Raw genomic sequence first — 17,356 nt, 5'->3', positions numbered from 1 at the left:
TCATAATTCTATATTATGTGGAATAACAGCAGCAACTATCACACATGCAAAGTGTGTTGTTTTATAATGTACATTCGGCCCAACCATACTTGGTAATTATCACTGTAGCAGACCCGGATCACATAGAGGTAAAGAGACACAAACATGTTCATAGTGTTAAAACCGATGTATTTCAAAAGGCAAGCCATCTATGTACAGCACGTGGGCATCTCCCGTTGAAATCTCTTCCGCGTGGCTTCATTCAGTTTTCGCCTCGCTTGTTCTTCGTGGCCAAGATGAGGGCGAAGAACCTATTCTCGCCATCAGTGGCTAAAACAGAAGAGCAGGTTTATTTCATATTATATTGGCAGTCATTGGACCAACTCATCATGTTGGTCTTGATGTCTACTATTCTGCATAAGAAATCCAGATATGTGTGTCATGTGTTTTGTTTGTCTGTTTGTTTTTTGATACCGCGCTCAGCAATATTCCAGCTATATGACGACAGCCTGTCAGTAATGGAGTCTAGACAGACAATCTAATGGCAGATATCATGAGCAACGATCCACGCCGTCGGGGTACGATGACACGCTATCAACCAAGACTCCGAGCCAAGCCACCCGATCCACTAAGTCGTCTCTGCCAACTAGCAAAGGTTACTCGAGACCTATTTTAACGTGAATCCCCATGCGAAAAGCTTGCGAAATTGTTTTTAAATGGCCATGTTGCAATGAACAACCTGGGGATCTCGAGGGGATACGGACAAGATCCCCAATAGTCTTTGTTTGACATAAGAGCCGGGGGGTCATGGATGGCGTCTAAGCCTAAGGCACCGCGATTCGCTGTATAAAACTGCGTCCCTTGGGCACGCCAGAAACCTACGATCGTGGGTTCGAATCCCGGTTCGCCCCGATACTGATTAGGTTTGTCAGCACCATACCCGTGCTCGTGGGTTTCACCGAAGTGGTAAACGTCTGAGACCTGCATCGCTCCAGGCTTTCCTCCCACATTAAGCTGACACGCCACGACACGGCTGGGGAGCGGGTGGTGAGGATGTGTTAACTTGCTGATCGTATGTCATCGCTGATTACACGTTAAGTCACTGGTTTGCCTGGTACAATCCATTATTTTACAGACCACAGTGAATACATAATACCTGGAGGTGTACGGATTGCGGTGTAAAACTATATTCATTCATTCATGCGCCAAAGGGACAGATACTCAAACAGTCGTAAAATCACTACATGTATGTTTCTGAGTTGGGGAAATTAAATGAAGCTGACATACAATCACAACGAACACGTTATTCCGATGAGATATGTTTGTAACTGCACTGACTGAGTATGGTTTTACGCCGCTTTTAGCAATATTCCAGCAATATCACGGCGGGGGACACCAGAAATGGGCTTCACACATTGTACCCATGTCGGGAATCGAACCCGGGTCTTCGGCGTGACGAGCGAACGCTTTAACCACCAGGCTACCCGACCGCCCCTTGTAACTGCAATTTCCCATAGTGAAGTAATTTTTGATAAAACAAGAGTAAGTTTATATTATACGTCGCACCGGCAATACATCAACCACGTAGCGGGGAATATGTGATAATGTGAATAATAATCTTTATTCTGATGTACTTTTAGATATAAGAAACAATGAATTTCATTTTATTTTTTTCAGGTCTTGATTGTATGTGCATTGTTTTCTTTCCGTGTTTGTTTTGATTAAACGGAGTATTTTGTGTTTTGTTAATGGCGGTGCTGGTGTACGCTGTGTGTTTTGTGGTTTGTGAGTATACCTGTGGAGACGGGGGCGGAGGGGGAGGGGGGGTCGGCCAGCGACACTTCCACCATGCCCGTGTCAGTGTCCACTGCTACAGCGGCCAGCTCGTCCATTTCATCCTCATCCCTGAATGCCTGCAATCGCGCACAACATCCCATTATCTGTGACCCCCACCGGATCAGCGAATACAACACGATTCTTTAGTATAAAATAGAAAAATGACCTATCAGTGATATCCTGTTAAAGGTGCAGCTATTCTCATTTCAATCTTAAAATTCATTTCTGAAATAGTTAAGACGAGACGGTCTTGAGATGAAAACATTTGTTAAAGACAAATAATATTGAACAATTGGTCTTTAAACACTTTAAAAATACATACATACATACATACATACATACATACATACATACATACATACATACATACATACACATATATATATATATATATTACCATATTGTTATTCACTACCAACTATTATATATATATATATATATATATATATATATATATATATATATATATATATATATATATATATATATATATATATATATATATAACATAGTTGGTAGTGAATAACAATATGGTGCTATGTCAAGCTATGTAACCCTATGTACTCAAATGACTGGCAAAACATATCTTTGTTAACGTTCTCATAATTTGTGGAATGATTATTGTGATTTTTGTAATTCAATACATAAACGTTGATATTTCATCAATTGATGAGATATCACCTGTTATGTTAAAAGGAAAAGAAAAAAACAGCATTTCAGATTTCAAAATGTTTGCGTACTTTTAGAAAAAAAATACTTTCCCAGTTTTTTCACCGCTGACTACTACATCAGGGGCAATGTTCATCATACAGTTTTGTGATCTTAAAAAAACTAAAACTGACTCGTATATGTAATTTAAAGTCAGGGTATTAATTAAAACATCAAGCATCACAACAATGGTTTAACAGATTAAATATATCATTTGAATTTTTTTAGGACTGAATGTATCTTAAATATATGTTCAGTCTTATAGTGTCTTTAATGCAAGTTTAATCTTAATCTCAGTGCAAATATCTAAATAGTGAAGGTATTAATGGTAGGAAACATATCTAGTGTGAGTATGTACAAATCTACACAGGGGATTAGCTGACAGAGTCAACTGTCAGTCATAAAGGTATTGTACCTGACTTTCTTCGTGGGTGGTCGAGTTCTGCTGGTATGAAGTCATCCCGCACGTCAACAACTGAGAAACACCAAAAACGCAATATTTTACTCTCGTGTTCAGAACAATTTAGGGATTCATTCAGAATGCACTTAATATCTGTCTGGATTATTCATATGAATTTTAGTTCAATTTTAGTTTAGTTTAGGATCAATTTTGGCTTTATGGCACGTTTTACCAATTTAGGTATGATTCATAATGCAAGCTGACATTCACTTCTGTGTGTATTACATTGTCTTACCCATCTGATGTACTGAAACGTGGACGTCTTGTCTGTTGATGTTGGCTGTTGAATCATCTTGAGTCGTAGGTGTGCTCAAACGCCCTCCTTCTCCGAGCAAACAGAGAGACAATGACGTGACGTCACAGGGAGGCAGAACACGTCATAACTGTATGACGTCATGTCACAACAAGGGCATCTGGTAGGTAGGTGGACGAATAATTAAATTGCAAGTGTGATTCCATGGCATTTGTTTGGCTAAAAAAGCACATTTTTTATATTTTTGTGTTTATGTTTCCATAAACCTGAATACATAGGCCACGCTCACAAACGGCCTACTTTTTCCTGATTGGTTGATAAAAGAGTGGGGCCGTGACAATTCGTGATAGAATAGGTCTTCAACAACTCATACTTGTAAGAGGCGACTGACGAGATCGGGTGGTCAAGGCTCGCTGACTTGATTGATGCATGTCATCTTATCCCAATTGCTTGGCTCGATGCTCGTGTTTTTAATCACTGAATTGTCTGGTCCATATTGATTATTTACAGACCGCCATCATATAGTTGACAGCTGGTTTGTGTGTCTGTGTGTTAGGGGGTGCGGGGGTGGGGGTGTTGTGACAACCAAAGGACGGGACTTCATCATCCGTGGCTACCCCAACGACCAGATCTACAGAGATGACGTTCTTCAACCCGTGGTGTTACCATTCTTTCGCCAACAGCAACAGAGATCACTCTTACAGCACAACCCTAGGCCCAGCAATGCAAAGGTCGTCCGAGATTTCATGACGTATTGTATACGTTGAAATTTCGACCCCAATGTTCCTTGAACCATCATGCGCATATCCCCTGTAGTGAGATACTCTTTGATAAGATGCATGTAACATCGCCTATGGTACCTGTATCAAATACATCACCATCGATTAACCATTTCTTCATGTTGCATTTTTCATCAAACAAAGGTGTATACTTTCTATTCCCCGGCAGTTTACATTGCTATGTAATATGTGTTGAACACATAAATTGCAGTATAACATGACGGACAGAACACATACATAGCTGTAGTGTGAGTTCAGAGAATAGCATATGTAACACTGAGTTGACAGGCTATGAACTGTAACGCGTCATAGTGTACGTTCCCTGTATAAATCCCATCCCTGTTCTGGCGCGGGGACTAATCTGTTCAAGATAAACACTTGAGCCGAGTAGGCAGTGTGTCGATGTCAGGAGCTTGTTTACACCTGTAACAACATGAGGGCCTAATTAATCCCGATACTGATGTTATCAAGTGACACGAGGCTTCCAGGGTAAGTATTTGTGTAGATATTCCTGACCCCCCATTTAGTCCCCCACTTACCCCTGTGTGTGTTGTACCAAACAACATTCCACCCCATCGACACAGGGACACAGTCGTGGAGAAATGGAAATGTTATGAATACAGCAAAGCTTAACTCCCCGTTGTTTATATTTTTATGATTTATGTTACCTACTTTTTTTTGGTGGTTTGTTTTGTATTTCTTATCGTTGTTGTTTATATAATTCCTATTGGTATCATTATTATCATAACCATTGTTATGCCCTGACGTAGAACACCATTGCTCGTTTATATAGAGAAGTATCTAAATGACGTACACCTATAACATAATATCTGCTCGGGACAACCCAACTTTGTTTCATTTAGACCGCCTCCCTGGTCTAGTGCTAGAGCGTCTGCCTGGAGAGCGGAAGGTCCGGGGTTCGATACCCGGCCGCGTCATACCAAAAGACGCTAACAGATCGTACTTGTTGTTACCCTGTCTGGCGCTCGACACTAAGGGGGCTAAAACAAGGCTGGTCGGCTCGGAGTCAGTATACTTTGTCTGAGTAACATATTCATGTTAAACCGCGGCGTGGTATCTCAGTGAACTAGCACTATATATACACACACACACGTGCATGCACGTCGCTGTATAAGTGCAATAATCTTGGACGCGACGTTAAACCCCATTTCACCCCACCTCACCTTGTTTCAGTTTGAACATATTTCCTTTTAAGTTTTAGCAACGCAATAAATTTTGAATCGTGGATTCTCCGACAGAATTATATCCCATGACTGACTGAAGTTGTGTCTGTTCGAATCCAAGTTTAGGCAATTCTTCTATTACTTTTTTTAACCTAGATTTGCCTTGGTCAGGCTCGACCCTGGATAGTTCCCTAACATGTTGGACCTTCTCGTATATTACGATACACAACGATGTCTGGTTATAATGGTTGTGTGACACCGCCAGCCCCTTTCAAACATAGCCCCACTATACGCATCGGTATCCAGGTAAATAGTATTTGAAATAAACGTCGGAAATCACCCACAGGTGTAAAGGTGAAGTTAGGCCTTACCCCAGCCAACATGACTAATTGACTTCACATTCATCATTTTAATCTCAGATGTCAGCGTCTCTGGTTGTAATTATAAACAATTCCAGAACAAACACGGTGGAGAACTGTTCGTCTTATCGGGGTGACCGAGTGCTGAATAAAACCGTTAACTAACCCACCGAACACCTGCATATCTTTCATTGAACGCGATCCGGAGTCTTGTAGCATATAATCAATGCATCACATAGACAAGAGATCAGCACGGAATTCATCGGCAGACCCTACCACACCCCACATTCCCACCCCAGCGCTACATGCCCTCACCCGTAACCACTGTATTGTCGCTGTGTGCATGCATACTTCATTCACAAACCAAGGTTATGACGTCACGGCAACACAGCAAGTACTAAATCAGCTGATCAGTAGCCAAGCTACAGTATATGAAGCACAGGTGAGCGAGTGAATGTTGTTTTACAAGACCATCAGCAATAATCTAGCAATTCACGGCGGGCTGTAAAATATCGAGCCTGAGCAATCGGGCTACTTCGTCTAAATTTTCGAAGCGATCTTAAGATTAAACTTACCAACTTACGCTTAAAGATAAGACAACTATAATTTATGATAATCTTATCCCTAAGACCGTTTCGAAAACCTAGGTTTTTGTACCTTTCATAAAGCGAGCTTAGCGTTACTATTGTCGCAAATCTATGTTAAAGAATAAGATCGCTTTATGGAACGGGTTGATAAAGTCAGTAACAGTCCAGGTCGTCAGGGACGATGACGCGACAGCCAGAAAGCACAGTATGGCATGTCGGGGACCTGTCGGACCTGGAATCAACACGGAGATATAAATAGTGGTACAGAATTGAAAATGTATGTTTGTAATGATTTCTAGGCAATTCTGGACCCCATCCTTGTCCCAGGAGTTGACTGAAATATGGTCACAATGAGCTAACTGGCTTCTTACACTTGACGTCGTGGCTCGTTGTTCATGCAATCAACCATTGGTTTGTCTGGTCTAGACACAATCCATTACAGGCCACGCACATACAGCTTAACATTGTCATCTTTAATGTAAAGTTAACATTCATGCTCGATGTTAAAACATCAACATTGCCAAAAGTATAACAAAACACAACCAGCCTATATAAAACAGGAGTAAACCAATTTGCTGTCATCATCGTTTAACTGCTAATAAATGACGATATAGAATATCATAAAAGAACCATCATGAACTAACAATGCCTTAATGGCACCAACAAAGACCTCTAAGCAGTCACCAGGGCCTCCCCATGTGCAAATATTCCAGTGGGAGTACGCCTTTAATTATCGAACCGGTACAATAGCGCTTTCAGCGAGTGCTGATAACAGAGAGCGGCCTATCACAGCGCCTTGTCGCAGCCCAACAGTCGGGAAATATTATAAATGTCTTCATAAGAGCCGGGCAACTACCCCACAGTCGAGTTCCACCCGAGATTGTGTTACCAAGGACGCATTACTTCTCAAAACAATCAAAAAACAAACTGGTGAAATCAAACGCTACCATTGTTTACCGCCGTGTTGGTAGTTAGTAGATTGGTTCGCTTGGAGAGGTGAGTTCAGTGTGTTACTCTTAACGGGAAAGATTTTCTTCTTTTTAAGTAATGTGATGCTTGAATAATTATTCTCTATAATGTGTTCTTATATACTGTATTATTGTGTTCCCAATAGTTACAAAATGTAATGTTCATTTTCACTTAAGTGCTGTTTTTGGTCGTTATCAGTTAACACTTTGATTGAAATCTCGATCATTGTTTATTAATCACGGAACCATGTTTTCACATTTATCATTTCAGTCAAATATCGCATATCATATTTGTCTCAGTGTGGGTTTTTTTTTATTTGTGGTGATAATATTTTGCAGTTCATTAAAAGTGTTGATTTTCAGTCTCAATGCCGATAACATACATATGATATATTTCTACTTTCACTTTCTTGCCTTCCCTTATCTCTGTCAGGATCCGCTGATTGTGGCTTCGAGTCCCAGATTCTCCCCCAGAATAAACCTTGGTCTGTCAGCACTATATTTAGTTTTAACATTCTATGACCTGCACCAGGGCTTTCTTCCCAAACTAAGATCATGCGCCGTGATATTTCTGAAATACTTTTTATAGCGGCGTTAAACGCAACTCACTCACATAAACGCTCCAGTTCCCCACAAAGGTGAAATGAATTCCAATGTATTTAGTAATGTTCTAATGTAAAGGAAAATCTTTGGAGTTGTATTGTTCATTAAGTGGTCTAATTATGCCAGGGAATTATAGGTGTGAAGCCATAATATCCCCACGTGGGCCATTCTCCGCAGAATAACATATACTTAAGAATGTCGGCGTTATTCATCACTGTAAGCTTTTCCCCAACCTATCGCTGTTTTCCCATTGTAACTATTTTTTGCCGACTCAGTTGTTCTTTATCGTTCATTTTGTACAGATGCATCGATTACTGCCATGCCGACACGCAATATATTTGTATAGCTCGATGCAATGAGGTGTGTCGACATAACGTCAAGCCCTAGACCAGTTTTGTTCGGGTGTTTGTTAGGCCGAATCAGGTTACGGAGATCTTCAAGATAAATTGTTTACATAAGACGGGGGTAATGACCTGAAGTGACCCATTCAGGCAATTTATCACTTCTATGTTTGTGAAAATATGAATAGATTTGAGTAATTTGAATGAATGTGCCATTAGAAAAAGGTGTGACTATGAAACACTGTGACAGTTTTGTTCCTTAGAACTACCATAATGGGTTACAATAGGCCCACATATACCTTTGCTTGTGGTAAGAGGTGGCTGAATGGATCGGTAGTCAGGCGCGGTGGTTAGTTGGTTTGTGTGGTCCAGTCTTATTTGTAGGCTATCGCCAAATAGCTGGAATATTGGTTCGCCCCAATTATGTTTTAAGGTTTGTCAGCACCATGCCCGTGCTCTGGGGTTCCACTCAACTGGTAACCGTCTGACACCTGCATCACTTAAGGCTTTCCCCCAAAACTAACACGCCGTGATATAACTGGAATACTCGCCACTCACTTATTTTCAATATCGGTACTAGAATGACGTTCTTGAAACTAAATCAGATCCATCGGTCTGAATTTATGTTGATTCCTAACGTTTTACTGCAACGTGTGGGTATGTATATGTATATGTGATGCATTGCGTGGAATGGCGTACTCCGTGGTTAATCATACGCCGTCACGTACGCTAAACCAGCGACCTAGTTCTGTCCCACCGAACACACACACCCTGGACCACCGACAGGCCGGCCATGTGGACATAACATGGACATATTGTTTCTGTTACGGGTATCTGCCGTCCTTATCTACCCTGATACATGTTACAAGTACCCTATACTTGTCATGTCATGTTAATAGCTGTAACGGTGTTGATATATGTATTGCTGGGCTAAACATGAATTATGGGCGGTGTAAATATAGATTTTCTTGAGGAAGGCAAGCTAGGAATTCTTGATCGAGCATAACGTCTTCATATATTGCTTGACTTTGAAATGATGTTGTCACTGAGAAAAGACATGTAGAGATTAGGACACGTATGCTTTCCTAAATTAAATATGCACAATAGTCTGTATGGATCTTGATGTGAGTAAACCGTGAATGTTGAATCTGCGTGTCATGGCCAGTTACTGCTACCTAAAGTCGGACATATTTTACTTGATTGACGAGATCCGCCAACATTTAAATCGAAAATCTGGGAGAAAGTTAGAATTAGTATTGAATTATTTTTTTGCCGCCGACATCAAAAACTGTTTTGATAATAAATACAATTTTAAAATATTTAACATCGATTGCAATTTTGAGATGAAACGGTCTTTTTAAATATTTGAACACAGAAACAGACATAAAATAAAACATAAAACAGACAGTGCAAAATTCAAGTCATGACTTAAGATCAAGAACCAAAATCTCAAACGCCCACTCATCCCACACTTTCTAATGATGTCGTACTACATGACTTAAATGTGTCTTAACACAACAGTGTTCTTTAAAGTTTAAACAATATCGTATTGAGAACATATGGTCCTCTCACATCAAAGGGATCACATTACACCGTAAACTACCCGCCACACTTACATGGTGGCTGTAGGTTTCTACACACACAAAAATTCGATTATCTTTGAATGAACTTCGTGAGCAGCAGCACCTTGTCACTACTTACACCTGTTGTGAAACCCGCCCTGTCCACAACAATATATGTCCTTACTGTGTACCTCAGTGGTTGACCTTAACAACAGCAATACATGTCATTATGTTGATCTAGACGTCGTAGACAGCGTCAAGAGACATTTCAACGACTTCCCATTGCTACCGAAATACAGGAGAGCATGAGTGAGAGTCAATATTGGCGATAGCAATCACTTGAAGCGGACAATGAAGGGATATTAGCGGTTCATTGCCATATCAAATGTTATGCCTGTACAACTAACTGGACCCATGTTTTGATGACATGATCCCATTAGAGCTGCTGGGGTGATGAATACATATTTCATTTTCCTGAAGCACAAGTCCCACAGTTGTGAGAGAGCTAAAGTTTCGACAGTATATCACCTTTACGTGACCAGCACAAGTTATACATTTAGTGTATAATTAGAAAGTCTGTCGACAAAGGACAGTATAACGCCCAAATTATCAAAGATGTGTATTTTAAACTAGTTTGAAACCATAAAAAGATACGACTACACCTATTAGGACATTATGATAGAACGGCCACCAAACATAGGCCATCGTACATCTTCCCGAGGCAAGGGAATTAACTGACTTTAAAGTCAGTTAACTCCCTTGCCTCGGTAAGATGGCCACCGTACTATAGGGACCACGAGGACATCTGCTACCTGCATAGTTCGCTATAGCTGGAGTTGCATCATCCTTCTAGATGTTGGCGATTGTTGGCAAAATTAGCCGAAAAGACAAACACATAGAAAGAGAATTAATGCCAACATGGTGTCGTGCGACCAATAACGGCGAGAGGGACTATGCTCTAAGGGCTGGAACCTATTGTCAGTGTAAATCTAGACGTAGTAATGTTGTAAGGTGGGCCTGATGGATAACTAAAACAGTGTTGTTGTTTTGTTGTTGTTGTTGTTGTGTGTGTTATTAGTGTTGTCGTTAGCTACGAGGTTCATAACATCGTATGGGTTAGCAGAGTAGTAAAATATTTAGCGGGACTGCCATATTGACCGAACCTAGTCTCCCTTTAATACTTTCATTTAAACGTCAATACATTAAGGTTTAAACGGGGCGGTGACTTGTTTGTTTGTTGATAACGCCGCACTCACCAAATTCCAACTGGATGCGGTATGTGATTCAAGCACCTGTTCCCCTGTCGACGGAAAGGAGTTTTTCTAACGACTTGTAAACATGTGCTGGTTTCTCCACAAGCAAAGACATTATATATACAGTTTTTGTGTGTAAGGACTAATGTACTGTTATCTTGAGCAGGTATATACATGTTGTATACGGAGTGTCTAGTTTCCTTGAGCCTTCTACCTATTGAAAAAAGAAACGTTTATTACATTTCGCTCGTCAAACCTTCAATTTCTTTTCAGCTAACCAATTTTAATATTTTCTTACAGCTTTTCGTGACATTTCGTCAATACACGTAACCATGTGTCATATATATTTGGTTGCTTGAATGCGTTCCCTGTAAAATAGATTTGGTGTGATAGACAGATTTGCAGATACCCGACACGATAGTTAACAGTTTAATCTTGATAAACCGCATGAAGACTCTTAACCTTCGAACACGATACAAAGCATGCATTTCAGAACTTTTCTATTCCATGAAAAGTTCAGAAATGCATGCTTTGAATCGTGTCCAGGCCCGTGAAGATCCCGATATAGCAACCAATGCTTACCGTAAAAGTCGACTATGCTTGTTATAAGAGGCGACTAACGGGATCGGGTGGTCAGGCTCGCTAACTTCGTTTATGCATTTATTCCAATTGCGTGGATCGATACTTATGATGTCAATCACTGGATTGTCTGGTCCAGACTTGATTATTTACAGACCGCCGTCATATAGCTGGAATATTGCTGAGTGCGGCATGAAACAACAAACAAAACCTCCCGATGCATCTCTTCATAGAAGCACCAGGGGACCTTTCTTCATGTTCTACACAGACCGCCGTCATACAGCTGGAATATTGCTGAGTGCGGCGTTAAACAACAAACAAACAAACAAATTTCGTAATCCATGCCTTTATGATGAGAACAACATGCATGCTCTGTACGAACGTGACCAAAACATGAATGCGTGAATATACGATGTTGCCATGCATACAAATCCGATTCCATGCATTAATCACACGAATTCAGCTAGACAATCCACACGTTTAATAACATATGTCTGTTAAGGCTGACATTCGGCCCTATTAATGTAGTGTGAAGATTCGTTATAGGTTGTTCAGCCCCCTCTAAACATAACCGCCGGACACTTAATATCACATCAAATCGTATTTTACGGTGTAAGAATTCCGCAGTGGTCTATATCACGGTACGTTAAGTTGTCAATAGAATTCCAGCCGCAGTCAACAAAGAGCTTCTCAAAGCATTCATACACATATCAAAGTGATCTATTTCACCATAAACGTGTTTATTTCCATCAACACTCCAGCCTTTGTTTAATCCGGCGTCTTGACCGATTCATGAAAACTGAACTGCCCTGTGTAGGACAGTGTCATGGTGTCCTGATATGAAGACATGCTTGAAGAAAACATGTTATACAAACTGTGTAACACTGAGTTGATCTCAAAGTTTGTTGGTTTCATGGTTAGATGCACAACGTGATGACAGATTTCACACTCCACCTGCACGGACTCAACATTGAACAGGTGCCGTTATGTGGATTTAAGATATACGTATCACTAATCATTTTAGGTAAGTAGAGAGGCATGCCCATCCCCAAACCCACACCCACTCCCCACAGCCATACCCCACACCCACACCCCACAACCACATCCCACAAACCACATCCCACACCCACATCCCACACCAACACCCCAGCGTCACACCCACAACTCACACTGACACCCCACAACCACATGCCATACCCCATACTCACACCCACACCCACACCCACACCCACTCCCCACACCCACAACCACTCCCCACAACCACATCCCATACCCCACACTCACACCGACACCCAGACCATTTCCCCACATCCATATCCCACACCCACCACCCCACAACCACACCTACACCCCACATCCACACCCCACACCCGATATCCCATACACACATCCCACATCCCATACCAACACCCAAAGCCACATCCTACATCCCACACCCCACATCCACACCCCACACCTACATCTAACACCCACACTCCACAGCCACACCCCACACCCGATATCCCATACCCACATCCACACCCCACAACCACATCCACACCTCACAACCTAACCCCCCAACACACACACTCACGCGCGCGCGCGCGTAAAGAAAAACAAAAACATACACACACAAAACTAACAGAGACGTTGTTGAGACGGTGTTGAGGCGTTGTGGAGCACCAGCTGCCCCTGTTGACGTGCCTGACCTCGGTGCTATGATAGCTGGGAGTGTCAGGGGGTCCGACTTGTCAACGTCCGGATTATCAAAGGATCGGTTAGTCCATAAATACATACCACCTGCCACAAGGACAAACAAATCAATAAGACACTTCTGAAATTTGATTTCAAGCCGTGATCCATGATGGTTTGTGTGTGATATTGCCGTAGTTGCCACATGGATTATCGGATTAACATACCCGTGTCTCTCGAATCATACAGTATTTATTGATCGCTTTTTGTAAATATTTGTGGGTTATTCTGGTATGTATTTGACATCACTATGTCATATCAAACTGAAATATTAACGTGTCTCTCGTCTAACTCTACTCGGGGATCCGGGAGAGAATAGGTCTACCAAGTAATAAAGATGTTCGTGAAAAGTTGGTATGGGGATCGTATGGATACAATGGCGGCTGAATTTGGACAGTCCTTCAGGTTGGGGTCACCCCACACCCACCACGGATGTATATATCTATTCCTTCCCGACGTCGTTGATGGGCCTTCACACTATCACCCATCCGTTCCCTGCCCCTTCCAAAAAGCGATACAGAGTTCTGACAGGACGACCCCACGGCGTGGGGACACGTTGTAGGTTGTAGGGGTGGCGTCAGGGGGGCTAATGCTCCAATGAACTCAAAATAATAACCCTCCCCTAATGCTTGTCATATTTTTGGATAACCCTCCCCTAATGCTTGTCATATTTTTGGATAACCCTCCCCTAATGCTTGTCATATTTTTGGATAACCCTCCCCTAATGCTTGTCATATTTTTGGATAACCCTCCCCTAATGCTTGTCATATTTTTGGATAACCCTCCCCTAATGCTTGTCATATTTTTGGATAACCCTCCCCTAATGCTTGTCATATTTTTGGATAACCCTCCCCTAATGCTTGTCATATTTTTGGACAACCCTCCCCTAATGCTTGTCATATTTTTGGATAACCCTCCACTAATGCTTGTCATATTTTTGGATAACCCTCCCCTAATGCTTGTCATATTTTTGGACAATCCTCCCCTAATGCTTGTCATATTTTTGGACAATCCTCCCCTAATGCTTGTCATATTTTGGGACAACCCTCCCCATGTCCTTGTACATTTTAGTTCGTGACCTTCCCTGAACATACAAAATGCAAAAGCATTGGATGTTTTATTATTTAACGTCCACGACCCTCCCAAAATAAATGTATTAGGTTTTTTGGTCCACAACTAGAGACTGTTGTTTAGTGGTGTCCCTCTCCTGACTCTCACTGACCCACCCCCACCTATAGCTCAACCTCCTATGATTGACTTCATACTGTTTCTCGACTGTTTGCAGCTATATAACGGCGCCATGGAAACCATTGGGGCGGCCCAGTGGGGAACGTTATGAGCAAAGCCCCGCGCCGTCGGAGTGCGATGTTACACAATAAACACGAACCAATTGAGTCATAGCGTACGAATGGAAATAAGAGCCCTAGGGACCTATTGTAACGCGGGTCCAAACAAAATGAACGCCACGAAAACGATCAAGTCCCTGCATTGATTCTGTCAGATAAAAGACTGGAGCCTTGATCAACTAGGCTTGTAGCACTATCTGCCGACATGTCGGTTACCTGTGTCAATACTCCCGACATTGATAGCCCTAACCGGGTTAGTTTCTGCCCTGTAGTCATTCATTGAAGATAGCTGTCAGCACCAACGTCGATCTCTGGGCACGTTGCCCATTGTAGTGAAGCCTCGCTTGAAAATTGTGATAGCATGGTTGCAATTGACATGTTGTAGATTTATCTTACCTTAATTGAAAAGTACTTGGATTTAATCGATCAATGACGTTATTAATGATTTCTATATCAAAGGAATTGAGAAATATTCATACAATCTTCATCGAAAGGCTTACAAAAATATCGTTTTGTTAAAATGAAAATAGTCCACAGATGGAGAAAAAAAACTGAAACAGAAATTGTAAATTAGAGGGTAATAGATAGTCAGATAATCAGCTTTAAACATCATACAGGTCTCCTCTGACAGATCCAATCTTTTGTTTCAGGGGCGACACACGATGAGCGAGGTCAAGTCCGAACACCGCAGCCATCATGGCAAATCAGACAAGGACCACCATCACCCCAAAGACCACCACTCCATGGACCACCATTCCAAGGACAAACACCCGACCCTCAGGGGTGCTACAATCAACCCGGTTCAGACAGGCATGACGGGGGGCAGGCCTAGGGCGGGGACGTTCGGCCGCAAGGACACCGCCCACTCCATCGCCAGCAACCGAGATAAACATCTGAGGGACCACGACCGCCACAGCGTGGTCACCGACGACCACCACCACGCCATGATCATGTACGAGAACACCTACAAGATGGACCCGGACATACGGTTCAAGGAGGGAGACGTGAAGCAGATCATCAAGGCAGTTCTCAAGGACCACATCACGGAGAACGTGTACGAGTGTGGTGCCATGAAGACCAAGAGTCTGATGCTGAGCAACAAGATCCTGGAACAGGTGAAGAAGCTGGAGATGAAGAGATTCAAGTTCGTCTGTTTTGTGATGATCGGAGAGAAAGGTGCACAGAGTATGCAGTTCTCGTCTCGGTGTCTGTGGGACCAAAGATATGACAATTATACCACGGTGCACATCACCCAGGGCAACATCCATGCCACAGGGATAGTATATGCTGTCTATGCTGAATAACCACGCTGGTTCATCGAGTTCGTTAGAGACATTAGATCCCAAAGACTGCCATGTTGTTATGTTGGTACATTTTGGAATATTTTTTTATTTAAAACACGTTAAATAACTCTTGTTATAACGTCTTTGAAATCGATATTCTTTTCTGTTTGATTTATGGCTATGTGAAGAACACTAGCGGTCAACCGTCAGGTGCTATAGGACTTTATAAGATCACCATCCACACAGTGAAATCATATTTGAGCAGATTCTAGTCTACTCTTCACAGATCTGGTTCCAGAATGAATTGCTACATTAAAGAACTCACAAGCAGAATAAAGTATTTGTTACCATGCTTTGTTTAAGAGAGAACCTGACAACTCTAAGTATTGTAAATTAAATGTAGTATTTCGCTGAAGTCAACAATATTCCTGCCATACACAGCTACAAAACCAGATATTTTTTTTAACTTAAAACTCTGAGCCTGATTTTTAAAAAAAAAACAAAAAAAAAAACATGCAACAATGTAATTTTTAGGCAGGCATTTTCTCTTTTCTTTGTACCAACAGTCTGAAGCTTAATGATTTTTTTCAAGAATTTTCAGGGACAAGTTATTTTCTTCGAGGAAATCCCAAATGGTTGGTCCCTAAGCCATGGAGGTTTATGGCACACTAGTCCAGGTCATACATTGCAACCTTCCAATTTGTCGGCTCTTCTGTTGCCATAAGACGTCCTGGTTCTGCCCCGAGTGTGGAAAACAGAATTTATTTTCTGGAAATCCTCAACGAGATCCATACACATTTTCTCAAACAACAGGGCTGTGACGCTTGAGGCGGGGCAGGTCAATGCTGTCCTTAGTTTCTGCTGTGCTGCTAAACCAAAACAGGATCTGACATAGGTGATTCTTTGAGCGATAGTAGTTCAACGGCGCTTTTGAGCAGTATAATATCACAGTGTGCCAGTGTGTCAGCGTGTAACGTTGGGGGAAAGCCCGAAGTGATGCATGTCTTCGATGTTTATCACTTGGTCAATCCCAAGACTTTGGGTATGGTGCTGCAAAACTTTTGAGGGTTGATTGCTAAGTTCTAAGCCTCACAAAAGGGATTTGTGTAACAGTAAAATCTTCTATTGTCGACATTACATGATATCCTAGATATCAATTTGAGCAAGTTGTGTCGCTGGGAATGGTGAACCCAGGTTTCACCCAGTCACAAATCGTCGCAAGAACCTTTCTGGATTAGATTCAAACAGCTTTTTTTCACCAGACGTGCCTTTTTGTTCCGATGTCTGTTGGAACCCAACGAGCTGAAACGGTCTTCATTACCAATGTTTCTGTGATAATAGAATGCATTCTCTCATGGGAAACACACCCTAAGCTAATAATATGATCACCATATCGTGTATTCTTCGGATCATTTCTGATGTTGATTAAAATATGCTGCCCCCTCTTGATGATGGCAGAGGAAGGGGCATCCTTTCCCAGTGTTGCATTCATATCTTCATGGATGACTATTGGTGTTAAGCCCTATTTCTGCAAGTACTTAGTCA

The 17,356-nt window shown here is 41.8% G+C and overlaps 2 protein-coding genes across 4 annotated transcripts; one reads left to right on the top strand and one right to left on the bottom strand.

Annotated features, from left to right (window-relative positions):
• Positions 1–241: 241 nt before the first annotated feature.
• Positions 242–3,275, bottom strand: LOC139479715 (uncharacterized). Its single transcript, XM_071262566.1, has 4 exons — positions 3,219–3,275; positions 2,939–2,998; positions 1,775–1,892; positions 242–309 (listed from the first exon to the last, which is right to left on the bottom strand). Exons 1-4 carry the CDS (start codon positions 3,273–3,275, stop codon positions 242–244), a joined length of 303 nt encoding a protein of 100 aa, XP_071118667.1.
• A 1,152-nt stretch (positions 3,276–4,427) lies between these two features.
• Positions 4,428–16,085, top strand: LOC139480235 (dynein light chain Tctex-type 5-B-like). Of its 3 annotated transcripts, none has more exons than XM_071263275.1 (2): positions 4,428–4,504; positions 15,179–16,085. In XM_071263275.1, exon 2 carries the CDS (start codon positions 15,191–15,193, stop codon positions 15,830–15,832), a length of 642 nt encoding a protein of 213 aa, XP_071119376.1. In that variant the 5' UTR covers positions 4,428–4,504; positions 15,179–15,190; the 3' UTR covers positions 15,833–16,085. The 3 variants fall into 3 exon arrangements, with proteins under 3 accessions (XP_071119376.1, XP_071119377.1, XP_071119378.1); XM_071263276.1 differs by lacking the exon at positions 4,428–4,504 and adding an exon at positions 7,004–7,141; XM_071263277.1 differs by lacking the exon at positions 4,428–4,504 and adding an exon at positions 12,408–12,475.
• Positions 16,086–17,356: the final 1,271 nt, after the last annotated feature.

Source organism: Haliotis cracherodii, unplaced genomic scaffold (assembly GCF_022045235.1).
Source record: "Haliotis cracherodii isolate W230 unplaced genomic scaffold, xgHalCrac1.p SCAF_4, whole genome shotgun sequence".
In the NCBI taxonomy this organism is placed as follows: domain Eukaryota; kingdom Metazoa; phylum Mollusca; class Gastropoda; order Lepetellida; family Haliotidae; genus Haliotis; species Haliotis cracherodii.
This window is presented reverse-complemented; position numbering and strand designations above follow the sequence as displayed.

Bases quoted from the DNA above. Each gene is read 5' to 3' on its own strand.
- LOC139479715 (XM_071262566.1), bottom strand. From the start codon at position 3,275: ATGATTCAACAGCCAACATCAACAGACAAGACGTCCACGTTTCAGTAC. The intron at 2,999-3,218 runs GTAAGACAATGT...GGTGTTTCTCAG, and splicing joins CGTTTCAGTACATCAGATGG to TTGTTGACGTGCGGGATGAC. The intron at 310-1,774 runs GTATACTCACAA...CTTCTGTTTTAG, and splicing joins CTCCGCCCCCGTCTCCACAG to CCACTGATGGCGAGAATAGG.
- LOC139480235 (XM_071263275.1), top strand. From the start codon at position 15,191: ATGAGCGAGGTCAAGTCCGAACACCGCAGCCATCATGGCAAATCAGAC.